This window comes from Erinaceus europaeus, chromosome X (assembly GCF_950295315.1).
Source record: "Erinaceus europaeus chromosome X, mEriEur2.1, whole genome shotgun sequence".
NCBI classification, from domain to species: Eukaryota; Metazoa; Chordata; class Mammalia; order Eulipotyphla; family Erinaceidae; genus Erinaceus; species Erinaceus europaeus.
The window spans coordinates 72,574,566-72,593,521 of NC_080185.1; the positions used below are offsets into that span (position 1 = coordinate 72,574,566).

The 18,956-nt window shown below is 40.0% G+C and overlaps 2 protein-coding genes and 1 pseudogene across 3 annotated transcripts in view; all 3 read left to right on the forward strand.

Annotated features, from left to right (window-relative positions):
• Positions 1–18,956, forward strand: part of ZDHHC15 (zinc finger DHHC-type palmitoyltransferase 15) — a 394,441-nt gene that overhangs the window by 147,862 nt on the left and 227,623 nt on the right. The gene's annotated exons all lie outside the window — the stretch shown is intronic.
• On the forward strand, positions 213–2,076 carry LOC132535749 (DNA mismatch repair protein Msh2-like; annotated as a pseudogene).
• ABCB7 (ATP binding cassette subfamily B member 7) overlaps positions 10,252–18,956 on the forward strand; it is a 123,834-nt gene continuing 115,129 nt past the window's right edge. For both annotated transcript variants that reach the window (XM_007526070.2, XM_007526071.3), the window contains exon 1: positions 10,252–10,453. In XM_007526070.2, the coding sequence (XP_007526132.1) occupies positions 10,286–10,453 (168 nt within the window). In that variant the 5' untranslated portion in view covers positions 10,252–10,285. The remainder of the gene's footprint in view (positions 10,454–18,956) is intronic.

Consider the following 18,956-nt stretch of genomic DNA (forward strand, 5'->3'; position numbering starts at 1 on the left):
CTGGATTGCAGTGCACAATTTGGATATTACTTATGTGTAGTAACCTGTAAGGTGGAAAAAGCCATTTGTAACAATAAAAACTTTAGTACAGTAGATATCCAAAAGAATGGCATTAAATCGACTAACAGTAACTTGTTATTTCTCAAGAAAAGTATGCCATAATTAAAACTGAGTATGCAGATGCTCAATATGTTGTCTGTGCAACTGTCAATATGTCTTCAGGCTATGTAGAACCAATGCAGACACTCAATCATGTGTTAACTCAGTTAGATACTGTTGTCAGTTTTGCTCATCTATCAAACGGAGTACCTGTTCCATATGTGTGGCCTATCACTTCCAAGAGGGAACTACATTAAAAGTATTCCTACCTTCTTCCAACATGAAGATCCCAAATCCTATCTGCTATATTCTTACCTTTAGGTTCCTGAGTATTAAAGAATTTATTCTGCTTTATATATTGATACTTTTCAGTCACCAAGTTGCTGATGCTTTCATGATTCCATCCTGACTTCCCTAGGCAGATGACCTCACCAATGTGTCCTGGAACCCCATCTCCCTAGAACCCTACCCCACTGAGGAAAGATAGAAACAGGCAGAAGGTATGAAATGACCTGTCAATGCCCCTGTCCAGCATAGAAGCAATTATAGAAGCCAGATCTCCCACCTTCACCCCATAAAGATCTTTGATCCATACTTTCAGAGGGATAAAGAATAGAGAAACTTCCTATAGAAGGCAGGAGAAAAGGAACTCTGCTGGATGGAATTGTACCTCTCTTATCCCACAATCTTGTCAATCATTTTTAAATCACAAAAAGTATCCAGATATGCTTTTGTTTAAGTTCAAAATTTATTTCTTAATGATGTTCACATAAAATAAAGATAAGGGGGCTGGGCAGTAGCTCAGTGGTTGAGGGCATATGGTGCAAAGCACAAAGACCTGAGGGAGGACCCTGGTTTGAGCCTCTGGCTCCCTTCCTACGGGGGGGGGGGGGGTCACTTAACAGGCAGTGAAGAAAGTCTGCAGATGTCTATTTTCTCCCTCTCTGTCTTCCCCTCCTCTCTCGATTTCTCTCTGTTCTGTTCAACACAACAGCAGCAATAACAACAATGACAATAACAACAACAAGGGCAACAAAATGGGAAAAATGGCCTCCAGGCGTAGTGGGTCATAGTGCAGGCACTGAGTCCCAGAGATAACGCTAGAGGCAAAAAAAAAAAAAAAAAAGAATAAACACAGTTCCATTGTATGTAGATCTCACAACTTCTTTATTTAGTCACCTAGCATTAAGCATTTACGTTTCTTTCATATTTTGGTTAATGTAAACAGTGTGTCTATGAACATAGGGGTACGTATAGTCTTTTGAATTAGCGATTTGCTGTCCTTTGGATGTAATTCTAGGAGTGGCATTGCTAGACCACTGGTATTTCTATTTTCATTTGTTTAAGGACTTTCCAAACTGTATTCCATAATAGCTGCACTAGATTGCATTCCTCTCAAGAAGACATTTAGATGGCTCACAGAGATATGGCTTGGTTCTGGTGACAGTCAATTGAAAGAGTGTCCACATTCATGACTGAAATATTAAAAACTGCTTCTATTCTCAGATTTGCAGACAAAGATTTCTTTTAGTGGTCATAAATGAACTGGGAAGAGAAACTTCTACCTGTAGTAGATTTGGATTAACATGTGCTGTATCAGAGTACACTGTAACAAAGATTAGGACTTTTTGTCATCTATTTTCATGAATTTACTACCCTGGCCAATGAGGTACCTGATAATACGTGTCTAGCACCAACTGCTGGAGAGACTTAAATCATGTTTTATCCAGGTAACAAAAAGTGATCAAATTTTTGGGATTCCCATTGTAGAGCTTGCCAATTTACCTAGGCATATGGTAGAGTATGCTAAGAAAGAAAAATCTCAGAGCTCTGAAGAATTTCAAAATATTAGGGAACAACAGCTATGCAATACTATCTGGAAAGAGGACAGTGTGAAAAAAAATTACTCAAGTGTTCCTATCCAAGGCAAAGTAGTTGCCCTTTACTGAAATGTTGGGAAAACATACCACAATTTAAAAAATTACTTGGGGTGAGGATTAATGTTTTACAGTATAGTCTTTTTAAAATTATTGTTGTAGTTATTATTGTTGTTGGACAGGACAGAGAGAAATGGAGAGAGGAGGGGAAGACAGAGAAGGGGAGAGAAAGACACCTGGAGACCTACTTCACCGCCTGTGAAGGGACCCACCCTGCAGGTGGGGAGCCGGGGGCTTGAGCTGGGACAGTATAGTCTTTAACACATGGGCATAACCTCTCATCTCCCCTTGATTGATGTCTAGGAGACATAACAGGATACCAATGTCTCTTCATCCTGTCCCTTTCCCTCCTTCCTCAGAATCCTTTTCATTGGTGCAATGTGCCACATCTAGTTCAAGTTTCAACTTATGTTTTTCCTTACTATGGTAGCAGACTCTGGTCAATTTCCAACTTTCCAAGATCTGCTTTCCACACTCAGAGAGTCTCTGCAGAGACGATGCAAACCTTATCCACCAACAAATTGTTACCTTCCTGTACCATAGGGTACTAGGCCCCCAACAACTCTTCAACCCCATCTCTCCTTCCCTTTTGACTTCTTAGACCTGTTGAAATCGAGTAGCTTATTAATGTTTCACCCTATATTTTCCTTGTTTTCTTTCTTATATAACACCTGAAAGTGAGATCATTCCACATGTGTCCTTCTCTTTCTGCCATATTTCACAGGAAAAAAAATGGATTCATAGGGTATAGATTCTTGGAAACCTGCTTTTTGGGGGAGATGGAGGTCAACATGATGTACCCAGTTTTCATTTGCATTGTTTTTTAAAAAGTATTTTCTTTATTTATTTTGAATAGAGACAGAGAAGTTGAAGGTGGAGGGTGAAATAGAGATGGGGGGGAGAGACACCTGCATCACTGCTTCATCACTTATGAAGCTTTTCCCCTGCAGGTGGGGACCAGGGACTTGAACCTGGATCTTTGTGCACTGTAATGTGTGCACTCAACCATGTGTGTCACACCTGGCCCCATTTACATTGTCTTATGTAGCTGTATTTCATTCATTTTTCACTTCTGAGAAATATTCTATTTTGTAAATAAAATAGTTCTATACTCTGTCCTTTAGGTACCACTTGACTTTTTTTTTTTTAATTTATCTAGTACAATACACTCCTTATGTTTTTGAAATGTATATACAAGTGTTTCTCTGGCTAAGTAGATTACGAACTTTGCTGACTGAGTGATATACAATCCTCATGATCATTCCCCATGGTTTTCTCCATGGTCTTTACCTCCTTATTTTCAGACTTTTTGTATATTCCCATGAATGGGACTTGTCAGGTGCTTTTTTTACTGAAAAATATGTATGTATGTAAAATTGTATCATATATATTGTCACTGTATATCCTTTACTTGATTTGAGGGAGTGGTGATATTGTTTAATTCCACACAGCTAAGAAGTGAGGACAGTTTCTAGGAGTGGATATAAGCATGACATATAGTATATAACCACTCTGGGTCACTTTTTCACTTAGAGAGGGATAGAAAATACACCTCCTATGTTGTGCAAGGACTTGAACCTGGACTGCATGCATGACATCCTTCATGGTGAGCTAGCCCTTTGGGCTTAGAGGTTATCAATTTATTCCTGGTTTTTGATTTAATTTAATTTTTTGGTTGGTAAACAAAATGTTTCTGATTTAGGGGCCAGGTGGTGGGACACATGTTTGTGCACTCACATCACAGTGTGCAAGGATCCTGGTTCAAGACCCTAGTCCCCACTTGCAGGGGGAAAGCTTTACGGGTGGTGAAGCAGGGCTTCAGGTGTCTCTTTCTGTCTCTTTCATGCTCTATCTCCCACTCCCCTCTCAATCTTTTTCTGTGTCTATCCAATAATGAATAAATAATAAAAAACAGAATGTTATTGATTTTATTGCATAATTGTCTTGTGTTTAGCAACATTCTGATATCATTTTTTTTCTGTAGATATTTTCAGATTTTCTTTGTATTTTGCCTCTAGGGTTATTGCTGGGGCTAAGTGCCTGTGCTACGAATCCACTGCTCCTGGTGGCCATTTTTTTCTGTTTTATTGGATAAGACAGAGAGAAATTCAGATGGGAAGGGAAGCTAGAGAGGGGGAGAGAAAGATAGACACCTGCAGACCTGCTTCGCCACTTGTGAAATGACCCACCTCCCCCGAGTGTGGGGAGCTGGGGGCTGGAACTGGAATCCTTGAGCTCATCCTTGTGCTTCCTACTCTGTGCGCTTAACCCGGTGTGCTACCACCCAACCCCCCATGAATTTTTATTTATTTATTTATTCATTTTCTCTTTTTCTTTTTTTTTTTATTGCCCTTGTTATTTTATTGTTGTTGTTATTGATGTCTTCGTTGTTGGATAGGACAGAGAGAAATGGAGAGAGGAGGGGGATACAGAGAATGGGAGAGAAAGATAGACACCTGCAAACCTGCTTCACCGCCTGTGAAGCAATTTCCCTGCAGGTGGGGAGCTGGGGGCTTGAACCGGGATCCTTATGACGGTCCTTGTGCTTAGCGCCACCTGCGTTTAACCACTGTGCTATCGCCCAACCCCCCACCCCCCATGAATTTTTCTATGTAGTCAATAGAATGGTTTGAAACCTGTGACAGTATTGATCCTTCTTTTCCAGTTCTTGTATTTCTTTTATTTTTTAAATGTATTTATTTTATTTAATATGACATAAGGAAATTTAGAGGGAAGGGGATAGAAAGGCAGAGAGGTGGAGAGATACCTGCAGTACTACTTTACCACTTGTGAAGCTTTCCCTCTGCAGTGGGACTTGAACCCAGGTTTTTGCACACTGTAAAGTGTGCACTTAACTAGGTGCACTACCACCTGAACACCTTGTATTTCTTTTTATTTTTCTTCCTTATTAGATCTTCTAGCTAGGTCTTCCAAAAAACTGTGTAATAGGAGAATGAACAATTTTATTTCCTCCTGTATTAAATGAGTTGTATTAAGTGATATGCCATTACACAGAGTGTCTACTTTGACCTTTTATTGGTAATGTAGCTTCTCTACTTTAATAAAAATTTTAATTATTATGAAGGTTGAATTTTATTAGACACTTTCCTGTATTCATTAAAGTGAAATTTTTCTTAATGTGTGCATGTAATGAAATGTGCTGATTGATTTTTATTATACTGCCATCCATGAGGTAAATATAACTTGGTCTTTTCATATATGAAAAGTATATTTTAAATTTCCACCAGGGTTATCATTGGGATTCAGTGCATGCACAATGAATCCACAGCTCCTGGAGGACACTTTTTCCTTTTCATTTTTTTAAAAAAAATTTGATAAATAGTGAGTTTGCAAGATTGCAAAAGTTAAGTCAAAAGTGTTGAAGGCCAAGAAAACAGTATTAAAAGGCACCTACTTGTCACAGAAAAAGAGATTGGTCCAAGACAGTATGGTTCTGAAGGCAATCCAATATCCTCAGCAAAACACCTGCATGAGAAACTATTGAATAGCTTGACCACTGTGTCATCATCTAGCTCACCAAGACCACTGAATCAGTCATGACAAAGATAGAAGACAACAGGTAACTTTACACCTGTGTTTACTGTGGATGTCAAGACCCACAGACATCAAGTAGAATAAGCAGTGAAGTTCTATGGCACTGATGTGCCTAGGTGAACACCTTGATCGGATATGATGAAGAGAAGAAAGTTTATGTTTAATTGGGTACTGAATATGATAACTTTTGTATGTTGCCAACAAAATTGGGTTCATTTAAACTGAGTCCACCTGACTAATTCTAATAGATCTTTCATTAAGAAAACAGAAAGGACATTACTGAGTAATGCTTTACCTAGGAAATAAAAATCAATGTCATTTAACTGTAATAAAAGTAAAGTGGCAATATCTAGGATTTCACTAGTATAGAGTGCTTCCACCGCAGAATAAATGTCAAGTACATATTTACTGATGATGGAATAGTCATTAATAAAAGAGACCATTACTGATTTAATGTCAACAGGACAATAATTAGCATCTAATTAGTTACCAAGTTCTATCAGTACTATTCCTTAATATCACTGGAAACTATGTCCTGCCAGGTTCAGGTCTCTATTTTATGACTGAATCATTGTGCTAATTTCATGACTCCAATATAAATTCTCTCCAATTTAAACTTTTTCCACTTAAGCCAGAGTAGTATAATAGACATATAATTCTTCTGTTAATCTTCCCGTGAAACCCTTTCATTGGCTACAGGATAAAGAAGTAACATTTAGGATAATGCTTTATCCCTTAGACTCATCTACTACTCAGCCAATACACCCCCTAATTACTAAAACTAAAAATGTATTGTTTTCCTTTTTTAAATATTTATTTATTTATTTTTGGATAGAGACAGAGAAAAACTGAGAGGGAAGGGGAGACACAGAGGGAGAGACACAGAGAGACACCTGCAGCCCTGCTTCACCACTTGTGAAGTTTTCCCCTTGCAGATGGGGACCAGGGACTTGAACCTGGGTCCTTGCTCACTGTGATGTGTGCACTTAACCAGGCACACCACTGCCTGGCCCCCTGTTTTCCTTTTTAATGAGAATGAGAATACTAAAACACTTTGCTTCTATTCATTTTTAAAAATATTTTATTAGTGATTTACAGAATTATAAGGTAATAAATGTATAACTCCATACTATTCCCACCACTAGAGTTTTGTGTCCTCATGCCTCTCCAGCAGAAACTGCAGTAGTTCTCCCAACATCAGATATGGATTAACAATATTCTATATCTATCTAGCTACCTATTTCTAATACTGTATTTGCTTTGTCTTTTTTAATTTTCCTGTGGTGCCCATGAACTCATGGTTATATTCTACTATTGTCCCTGGATATGTTTTCTTATGCCTTCTGGTTTGTAAATATGCTATTTTCCTTTACATGGACCCTTCTTCAACCCTTTACATCCAGAAATACATTATTCTTTAAATAATCCTTCATTATTATTATTATCATTATTATTTTATTGTTGTTGTAGTTATTATTGTTGTTGTTATTGATGTCGTTGTTGTTGGGTAAGACAGAGAAATGGAGAGAGGAGAGGAAGACAGAGAGGGGGAGAGAAAGATAGACACCTGCAGACCTGCTTCACCGCCTGTGAAGTGACTCCCCTGCAGGTGGGGAGCCGGGGGCTCGAACTGGGATTCTTATGCAGGGCCGGTCCTTGCACTTTGCACCACGTGCGCTTAGCCGCTGCGCTACTGCCCAACTCCCTAAATAATCCTTCTTAAGCACCTCCTTCCCTGACAAGCTAGTGTGTAAATATGAATTTTAGAACAAAGTTAACTGCATGTCCATTTATATCCTTTTCTTCATCAGACTAATCCTTACTTCACAGTGCTTCTGCTTAAGGGGTTCTTTATTTGCTGTGATGTGTAAAAGCTTTGAGAATGCAGCAATGCATATAATGTTGCAATTGCATTACTGTCTCCAAGGTGTCAGAGACAGTATATCTGAACATTGTTTTTCTGATGATGGTGGTGAGAAACAAATACAAACTTCTTTTTAAACATGGACTTCTGTACAAACTCATTTTATTATCCTTGGCCAATCAAGTTGCTGTGGAATAATTAGTTGCACTGCACAAAAACGAAGAGCTAGATAGGCAAATTTGCATGGTAAAGGTGTGTGTGTGTGTGTGTGTGTGTGTGTGTGTGTGTGTGTGTGTGTGTGTGTGAAAGAGAGAGGGAGAGAGACCGCCTCAAGAATAACCAATCAAAAGAAAATACCCTAAAGTTCATGAGAAAGAAAACTAATCAAGTAAAAGCACTGACAAGTGGAAAAGGCAGTATACTGAGGATTATGTGTCACTATTCAAGGAAATAGAAAAAAGACACAAAAAAGTGAAAGTAAATTACATATTCATGGATTGGAAGAATTTACATGATCAAAATGAATATTCTACCCAGAGCCGTACACAAATTTAATGCAGTCCCAATCAAGGTCCCACCATTTTTTTTAAGAGGATTAAATAAAAACTACAAATGTTCATCTGGAATCAGAAAATATTAAGGATTACCAAAGTGATCTTGAAAAAAAAAAAAAGAACAGAACTTGAGGCATTATGCTCCCAGATATCAAACTATATTGTAGGGCCATTGCAATGGGACTACATTAAATTGAAAAGCTGGGGGGGGGGGGGGGGAGTCAGGCGGTAACTTAGAGGGTTAAGTGCAAGTGATGCGAAGCACAAGGACAAGCATAAGGATCCCTCTTTGAGCCCAGGGCTCCCCACCTGCCGGGGAATCACTTCACAGGCAATGAAGTAGGTCTGCAGGTGTCTCTCTTTCTCTCCTCCTCTCTGTCTTCCCCTCCTCTCTCCATTTCTCTCTGTCCTATCCAACAACAATGACATCAATAACAACAATAATAACTACAACAACAATAAAAAACAACAAGGGCAACAAAAGGGAAAATAAATAAATATTAAAAAAATAAACATTAAAAAATTGAAAAGCTTCTGGATAGCAGAAGAAATCACCACCCCAAAAAAGAGACTCATTACAGAATGGGAGATCTTTACATGCCATACACCAGACAAAATGCTAATAATCAAAATATATAAAGAGCTCACCAAATTCAGCATCAAACAATCAAATAACCTCACTCAAAAATGGGAAGAGGATATGAGCAGAGTATCCACCAAAGAAGAGATCCAACAGACTTAAGAAAATTGCTCCAAGTCATTGATTGTCAGAGAAATGCAAATAAAGAGAATGAGATACCACTTAAGTCCTGTGAGAATGTCATATATGAAAAAACGATAGCAACTACCAATGCTGGAGAGGTTTTGGGGGGCAAAGGAACCCCCCCCTGCACTGCTGGTGGGAATTTAAATTGGTCCAACCCCTGTGGAGAGCAGTCTGGAGAATTCTCATAAGGCTAGAAATGGACCTATCCTATGACCCTGCAATTCTTCTCCTGGGGATATATCCTAAGGAATAAATCATACCCATTCAATATATCTATGTTCATAGCAGCACAATTTGTAATAGCTGAAACCTGGACGCAGCCCAGGTGTCCAACAAGAAATGTGTGGCTGAGAAAGTTGTAGTAAATATATACAATGAACTTCCACTCAGCTATTAATAATAATGAATTCACCTTCTTCACCTCATCTTGGATGGAACTTGAAGGAATAATGTTTGGTGAGATAAGGCAGAAAGAGAATAATAAACATGGGGTGATCTCACTCATGGACAGATTGAGAAATAAAAACAGAAAGTGAAAACATAATGCACAACTTGGACTGGGTTTATATTCCACCAAAGTAAAGGACTCTGAGGTGGGTGGGTGGGGGGGGCTTTTAAATCCTGGTATTTGATGGTGGAGGAGAAACTAGGGTGGGGGTAAGAATGTTTTGCAGAAAACTGAAAAAAATTTTCTTTATTATGGGGTTAATGTTTTACAATCGGCAGTAAAATACAATAGTCTGTACATGCATAAAAAACTGAGAAATTTTCCACATGTACCAACAACTGTATTTATTGTAAACCATTAATCCCCCAATAAACAATGAGAAAAAAAAGGGCAGTAAAGAATTTCATGGATGAAGCTTCCTTTCTGCTCAAATGTACATCTGTTGTTTAATCTACTTAAAACATAAGAGCACAGGAAGATAGAGATAAGAATATTTATATGGCTGGCGGCAAGGTGTTTCTTCTCTTGTATCACATATGCCTGAGTGATTCTCTGATTCTCTCTCCCTTTCTCATAACAAACGAACCAACAAAGTTTAACAAATATTTATAAGGAAAACAGAATGAAGGATGGCACTGAATGGGAGGGGTGACTTGAAAAAAAGCTTGATGACAGACGAGACGTGGCCGCCAATTTCAGCAGACTGAAACATATATTTTTTTTCTACGTCAAATTCAAATTTGACTGGTCATTGCGCACTTTATCTGATAATTCAAGGAAAAAAGGAGACAAAGTTACTCAGAGGTTCCCGGTAGCCGAAGAAAAATACTGAAAGACCCGCCCTGGAAGAAAAAGGGGCGTGGCAAAACGTTCAAATCCTCTGAGAAGCTATTTTCTGTCTGAGTTCTGAGGAAAACTCGAGGCGGGGAGCCGGGGTGGGGGGGTGGGGGGTGGGGGGTGGGGGGTGGGGGGTGGGGGGGGCGTTAGAGAGGCTTAAGGGAGCAGTTTGGTCCGCCGGTATCCCATAATCCTTTGCTCTGGGTTCCTCTTTCCTCGCTCAAGATGGCGCGGCTTGCAGTGTGTACCTGGCGGTGGGCTGCGGCGGCGGCTGCTTTCGAAAAACGCCAACATGCCGCGCTTGGGGTTCGGCCTCTAGTTTCTGTCTGTAGGTCACATCCGCAATGGACATCGCGTCTGTTCTGGGACTCGGGAACCGCTCGGAGATCCCAGGTGAGATGCTGTTCTTGTGGAAGTGGACTAGGAGACCTGTGCAGCTCAGGTTGCCCTTGTGACCTCGGGTCAGAGAGACACCAAGAAAAAAAAAAAAAAGGCTGTCAGAACTAACGCGGAACAACCAGCGAAGAAATTAGGATTAGTAAATTGAGGAAGGTTTGAAGAAAATTTGTGGAGCGCAGCAAAGGCGAATTGTACGGTTGGTACGGTGTAGAGGAGCAGTTGGAACGCTGGTGAATTAACAGCGTCTTCCCCCTCTTCCTCCCCGCCCTTCTGAATTAGGGTAGATACCAGCCCCAGAATTTACCTTCCTAAATACAAAGAACATCTGGATTAGTTTCCAGTGTTAGTGATGGAATTTGGGACCAACAAGTGATTCTGATTTAATTCAGTAGGAAAGAGCAATTTACAGGGCGCTGTGAAGTGACCGAAGAACAAGAGGCAAACTGATTATAGAAAGGGTTTCATACTACGGATAGAACGAAGAAGAACATTCTATGCAGGGAAAATAGTGACGCTAGGTATGTGAAATGCTGTAGGAATTAGAAACATCCATTATTTAATAATTATTACAATGATCAGAACACAGACTGCTTTAATAAATTTGTGGTCTAATAGGGGAAACAGGCAAATATATTCAATAAAAATAATTAGAACACAGGGTAGGCAATACTGTAGTGGTGCAATGATGGTGAAGGCACAAAATACTGTAGGAACATGCATGAGGGCCATCAAGTCTAACCTTGAGGTGAGGAAATTGGTTTAGTTGCTTTTAGTAACTTATCTAAAAGACCTGAAAGATTAGAGGTTACCTAGTTAAAGAGAGAATAGTATGGCTTACAGGTAAGAGAGTGTATGGATTTATTTATTTACCAGATAACTGCTCAACTCTGGCTTATGGTGTTCCAGAACCTGGGACCTAGGAGCCTCAAGCAGGAAAGTTTTCATAATCACTGTTACATCCCCATCCTTTTATTTTTAAATTCTTTTTTAATCTTGAAGGTACAACTCAGCTGTAACTTATAATGCCTCCGTGTCTCAGGCGTAATGAATAATCTGTCTCCTTAGCTCAAGAGTATGGACTTTTTGTAGAAATGCATATATTGGGGGCCAGGTGGTGGCACACCTGGCCAAGTGCACATGTTACCATGCACAAAGACCTAAGTTCTAATGTCCAGCCCCCACCTGTGGGGGAAAGCTTCATGAGCATTAAAGCAGGGCTGCAGGTGTTTCTCTGTCCCTATCTATCCCCCTTCCCTCTCAATTCCTCTCTGTCCTATCAATAAATAAATAAAATAAAAATGCATATATTGTAGAGTAGTGAGGCATTTAAGATAGGAAGTAGATTAGAGAAGCAAATGGAGTGGTTCAGGATGTGGTGCAGTAGATAAAGTGCTGGACTCTCAAGTATGAGGTCCTGAGTTCAATCCCTGGCAGCACATGTACCAGAGTGATATCTGGTTCTTTTTCTCTCCGGTTCCTCTCATTAATAAATAAATAAAAATATTAAAAATAGAAGCAAATGGAGATTACTAAGTTTTTTTCCTTTTTCTTTATTTGATAGGACTAGGATAAATTAAGAGGATAGGGAGAGTTAGAGAGGGAGAGAAACAGACACCTACAGTACTTGTTTCACTGCCAGTGAAACCACCCCCCTCAATTATTAAGGTTTAAAGAAACATTTCACAGTAGAAAGTTGTAACACATAATCTCTTTACAGCCAGTAATGCATTCTTCTTCTTCTTCTTCTTCTTCTTCTAGCATTTGCCCTTCTTCCGTAGCCAGTCAACAGCGTCAGGTTGAGCCTGATGTCAAGTTTCGAGACCTCCTTTGAATCTGGAGAGGTGGCAGTCGTTGACTATGTGGGTCATTGTCTGTAGCCGCAGGGGCAGTTCGGGTAGTCTCTGGCTCCCCAGCGATGGAACATAGCGGCGCACCGGCCATGGCCTGTTTGATAGCGATTGAGGAGGGCCCAATCATAACGTGCTAGGTCAAAGCCGGGTTGACGCTTGCAGGGGTCTGTGATGAGGTGTTTGTTCTTTACCTCAGCTGACTTGTTCTGTAATGCTCTAATAAGTCAGATGAAGTTCAGATAAAATTTATAGAGCTTTGTTAGATTGGCAGAATAAAGGGGTGGAGGGGGAAAAGTGGGAATTTTAGAGGAACTTATGATAATAAAGTCTTAGTTTTCTCTGTTTTCATGAACACTATCCCAACATATATACTTCATATGTTCCTCTTCCTCTACATTTTACCATTTCTTTTTTTTTTTTCTTCAGGTAAATGAAACTTATTGAAAACAAAACATGTTAGGAGGAGAGAGGAGAGAGGGAGAGGAAGGGAGGGAAAGAGGGAGAGAAAGAGGGAGGGGGAGAGGGGGGAGAGGGGGGGAGAGGGAGAGGGGGAGAGAGGGAGAGAGAGAGAGAGAGAGAGAGAGAGAGAAAGGGACTTTTTATCATTTCTTTTGATTTCTTTTGGTTGCCATTACCAAAGTGGGAAAACCAAGGACATGGCATTACCTTTGTTTTCTAGATGGATAAAGAATAGGAAAGTTTCCAATGGAGGGGATGGGATATGGAACTGTGGTGATGGGAATTGTATGGAATTGTACCCCTCTTATCCTGTGGTCTTGTTGATCATTTTTAAATCAATTAAAAAACAAATATCTTTTGCCATTCTTTTTAAAAAGAATATGATTTGACATAGAGATGCAAGAAAGAATATAAAAGTTTAAAAGTAGGTGATATAACTAAGTTGTTTTCATTAATTAGAGACTAGTAATAAAGATTACAAAATTAGTATTTAAATGTGTTTTTATTGTCACTGGGGTTTAGCCACTCTTCAGGCTGATTTCTCTCTCTTTCTTTCTTTCTTTCTTGTGATTTAATATTGATTTACAAAATTATAAGACCTCAGGGATATAATTCCACCGTCAGAGCTTTTCCTTCCATTGGAAACTGCAGTGGTTCTCCCAAGATCACAGATATGGCTTGACTATGGTCCTACCTTCTATTCCTTTCTTTTTTTTAAATCTTTTTATTTATTCCGTTTTGTTGCCCTTGTTGTTTTATTGTTATAGTTATTATTGTTGTTGTTGGATAGGACAGAGAGAAATGGAGAGAGGAGGGGAAGACAAAGAGAGGGAGAGAAAGACACCTGCAGAGCTGCTTCACTGCTTGTGAAGCGACTCCCCTGCGCATGGGGAACCGGGGGCTCAAACCAGGATACTTAAGCTGGTCCTCGAGCTTTGTGCCACCTGCGCTTAACCCGCTGTGCTACTGTCCGACTCCCCTTCTATTCCTTTCTAAGTCGTACCTTTCTAAGGTATAACTATTCCTTTCTAAGGTATGACTATTCCTTTCTAAGTCATGCTTCTGCTTGTCCTTCTTTTTTTCCTCTTCTCTCTCAGAGTCCTGATGGAATTGGTGTTCAGAACCCTCTGGTCATCTTCCCATAACATTTCTCCCTCTCTCGGAGTATGGACTGAAATTCTTTTTGGGGGTGCTGAAAGTGGGAGTTCTGGTTTCTGTAATTGCTTTGTTGGACATGAATGTTGGCAAGTTGATCCATACCCCCCCCCCCAGGGCTGACTTTCTTTTTTCCAAATACAGAGTTAGGATTAAAGAGACAGAAAGACACCACATCACTGAAACTTCCTTCAGTGTGGTGGGTGTCAGGGTCATGTACATGACAAAGCAAATGTATCATGCAAATAAGCTATGTTGGCATCTGTCCCTTGAATGTGTACTGAGTGTTATAGTTTAGAGCTGAAAGGAATTTTGGTGCAGTGTTAGGAAATGGTGACGGTGTGTGTTGGTTCAGCATTTATTTGAGATGAAATTCAGTAGAACAGAAGATATTAGTATTTTTAATTTTGGGAAATATTGTTTACTTTTGCTTTATTATATATACATCTATTATGCATGTACATATATTCCTCACATGTTTGTAATCACAAACATGGGGTTTCCTGTACAACGTGCTTTTTTATATAGCACTGTGTTTTAGAGCTACATGATTACATGTGGTAATCATGAGCTGTTGAAGTTTTTTCTTTTGCTTCCAGGGCATTGCTGGGACTTTGTGCCTGCATGATCTCACCATTGCTGGAGGATTCTTTTTTTTTGTTTCCAGAAAGAGAGAGTTGGGGGAGAGGTAGAGGACAGGTATTACAATACTGTTCTAACTGCTCGTGATGGTGCTACTCATGCATGGTGCTGCTGTGTGGTGACCAGGAACTCAAGCCTGGTTATTTCCATAAGGTAAATTGTGCACTTTGCCAGGCAAGCTATCTATCTCCTTTAAACTGTCATTCGGTTACCGCTCCCACATTAGCTAATATTCAGAGGACTTAGGAATTTGGAATGATAGAATTTTGAGTTTAACTAACATTTAAATAGTGGAAACTGAGGAATTTTATAGTTAACTCACTGTCTTTTTTCTAAGTTTAGAGTCCTTGCTATTGACACTCATCAAATACTTTATCTTTTTTAGATAGAGACAAAGTAGAAGCAAGAGAGATCATAGCACTGAAATTCCCTTCCCTACTTTCTTCTTCTTCTTTTTTTTTGGTTTTTTATATTATTTATTTTTTAAATTTTATTAAAAAATTATTTATAAAAAGGAAACACTGACAAAAACCATAGGGTAAGAGGGTTACAACTCCACACAATTCCCACCATCAGAACTCCGTATCCCATTCCTTCCCCTGATAGCTTTCCTGTTCTTTATCCCTCTGGGATTATGGACCCAGGGTCATTATGGGGTACAGAAGGTGGAAGGTCTGGCTTCTGTAATTGCTTCCCTGCTGAACATGGGAGTTGACAGGTCGATCCATGCTCCCAGCCTGTCTCTCTCTTTCCCTAGTAGGGTGGGGCTCTGGGGAAGCGGGGCTCCAGGACACTTTGGTGGGGTCGTCTGCCCAGGGAGGTTCCAGTTGGCATCATATTAGCATCTGGAACCTGGTGGCTGAAAAAAGAGTTAACGTATAAAGCAAATTGTTGACTAACCATGAATCTAAAGGCTGAAATAGTTCAGATGAATAGTTGGGGGGACTTTCTTCATTTTTTTTTCCCTCCATGGTTATTGCTGGGCTCAGTGCCTGCACCATGAATCCACCGCTCCTGGAGGCCATTTTTTCCCCCTTTTTGTTGCCCTAGTTGTTGCAGCCTCGTTGCGGTTATTATTGCCATTGTTGACGTTGCTTTGTTGTTGGATAGGATAGAGAGAAATGGGGAGAGGAGGGGAAGACAGAGAGAGAGGGGAGAGAAAGATAGACACCTGCAGACCTGCTTCACTGCCCGTGAAGCAACTCCCCTGCAGGTGGTGAGCCGGGGGATCAAACCGGGATCCTTACGCCGGTCCCTGCGCTTTGCGCCACTTGCGGACTTTCTTCATTTTTAAAAGCATCTTTGTTGAATTACAATTCACATCACACACAATACACTCACTTAAAATCTGCTGCTCACTGTTTTTTAATATAGTAAATGAAACATACCACTGTCACCATGGCCAGTTTACATGACATGTCAGAAAGATTCGTTTTACTTTCATTCCCCTACTCCTCTCCACTAGTTATCCCAAGAAGTTACTAATATATCTTCAGTATGTTATGGCTATTTAATATTAAGGGAGTCATATTGATATATATTTATTTTATTTTATTTATTTTATTTTTTTATTTCATATTGATATTTGAGGCTGGCTTTTTTCACTTACATTTTTAACGTTCATCCATGTAATGGTTTATATTAAGTACTTTATTCTTTTGTTTTTTCTGTTTATTTTATTATTTTTTATTTATTTTTATTGGATAGAGACAATCAGAAGTCAAGAGAGAAGGGGGAGATAGAGACGAAGAGAGGCAGAGAGACACTTCCAGTACTGCTTCACTACTTGGAAAGCTTTCCCCCTGCTGATGGGGACAAGGGGCTCAAATCCAGGTCTTTTATAATTGTAACATGTGTGCTTAACCAGGTGCACCACTACTTGGCCCCAGTATTTCATTCTCTATATGGCTCAATCTGTGATATGGATATACAAGATCTAGTCATTAATATTTAGTTTTAACTGATTATTTTATTGTAATATTTTATTTATGCATTTTGTGTATATTTTCTTTTTTTTAATTAGTGATTTAATAATAATCGACAGATTGTGGGGTAAGAGGGGTAAAATTCCACATAGTTTCCGCCATTAGAGTTCCATATCCCGAATCCCCTCTATTGAAAGTTTCCCTGTTCTTTATCCCTCTGGGATTATGGACCAAAGATCCCTATAGACTGCGAAGGTGGAAGGTCTGCCTTCTGTAATTGCTTCTATGCTGAACATAGGTGTTGGCAGGTCGATCCATATTCCCAGCCTGTTTCTTCTATCTTTCCCTATTTGGGTAGAGCTCTTGGAAGGTGGAGTTCCAGGACGCATTGGTGAGGTCATCCACCCAGGGAAGGCAGGTTGGTGTTATGATAGCTCCTGCAACTTGGTGGCTGAAAAGTATTAAGATGCAAAGCAGAACAAACTGTTTAATAATCAGGAACCCAAAGATAAGAATAGAGCAGATGAGATTTGGGGTCTTCATGTTGGAAGAAGCTAGGAAGTCTATTTTAAGTATATTCCAAGGGGCCCATGAGTTTACTGATTTTTGCCTGAACCTCACAGCTAACATGCAGGTGGGCTGAAAGTATTGTCTGGGAAAAATGGTGTCATTGTTGGGAATAGAATTAGAAAGCTAGATCAGGGAGCCGGGTGGTTGATTGCCCATGTTACACAGTGTAAGGACCCGAGTTCGAGCCCATGGCCTCCACCTGCAGGGGAAAGCTTTGTGCGTGGTGAAGCAGGGCTGCGATTGTCTCTCTCTCTCCCTCTTTGTCTCCCCCTTCCCTCTTGATTTCTGGCTGTCTCTATCCAATAAATAAAGATAATAACTGAAAAAAATAAAAAGCTGGATCAGGGCAGAGAGTAACTCCCAAATATGGGAAAAGTGTATAAATACCATTAACTACAAAATCCCATCCATCTGACGTAGGGCCCATGTCTATTCTTATTTAGCACAGGAACCTATGCAACCTCTGGATACCTATCGGTCTGAGCTTGCATTCCATGGTATAGCTAGGAACATTCTAGGCTGCACTCATTTCAGGACCAATCTTCTCAGGTGCCAGAGTATGGTGACCCAGCCTTCCTTTGGAGAGTGGGGCAATTTCTACCGTTGTTGTTCTACATTGAGGGCAAGATTCAGTAGAGGCCCACAAGAGGGTTTATGATGCTGTTCCTGATGGAAATGACCAGTGATGGTGGAGAGAGGGATCTGCTAGAGGTCTAGGCCCATCATATCTATGTGGGAATCCCAGGATTCCCTGACTAGGGCCCTGGATGATAGGGTGGCCTGGTAGTGACCAGAAGGACCATCATTAAAGTGTGCTGGTCTCTTGCCCTCATCCAGCTTCTCTAGTCCTTACTTTATCTGACAAGGTTAGCCGTAGAGTGATTGAAATAAGTGAAATAGGGAAGAGGTAATGGGGGTATCAAGGTCTAAGTAGAAAATATCTTATTAAGTACCATATGGTGTCTTTTTAGGTCTTTCTACTTACTTGCAGCACTTACTGAGTAACTGTAGACTATTGCTCACTTTTACTTTAAGATATATATTTTCCCCCACTTTTGGGTACATGTGCACATGTGCCCTATCTCATGGGCGCTGGTCTATATCTAGGTTCTGTGGCTTTGTTAGGAAGTGCACCACCTGAAATGGAACTAAGGAGTCTTATGAGCTAGGAGAGGTCTCATCAGTGTATTGGAGCTGGAGGGTTGACATTGCAGGCCTGGTGTGTTGGGACACAGCCCAAGGTTAAACATGTCGTGGTGGCCCTGGTTGCATTGATTTGGTTGAGATCAGCAGACGCAGTTTCAGTGATATGAATCAAGAGTAGCATGAAGGAGAACGAGCCATGCTCCAGAGGTTCCAGGACTGGGAGAAATAAGGGCTTTACAGAGAATGAGGAAGGTTCCTTGCTATCTTAGATTTTAAGAAGGCAACAGATAATTATTATTATAACCAACTTATTTGTGAACTTGGTTTACTTTGAAAATCCCATGGTTAGGACATAAGTCCTTACCATGATTTATGCCATTTAATGCTATTTACAAATAACTGCATCATATATAATGACAAGACCCGTTGCTTCTGGTCTTCCTAGTCTAAGATTATAGGTGATTTAATATTTCAAACAATATTTATTTGAAATACATTAGCAATTTAAGCCCAGTGTTAAAATTCAATCAGTTTCCTAATTTGAAACCTTAAGTGCTTAGATTAATGGGATATATACTCGGAACTGTAGTGTATGCATTACAAAGCTCGAGACATTCAGTCTATTTCTCCCCTCTCATATTGATTAAATAGTGATTTATAAGACTGTAAGTTAATAGGAGTGTATATTAACACCATTCCCACCACTCAAGGTTTGTGTCCCTACCCCCACACCCCTATAGTGGAGCTGAA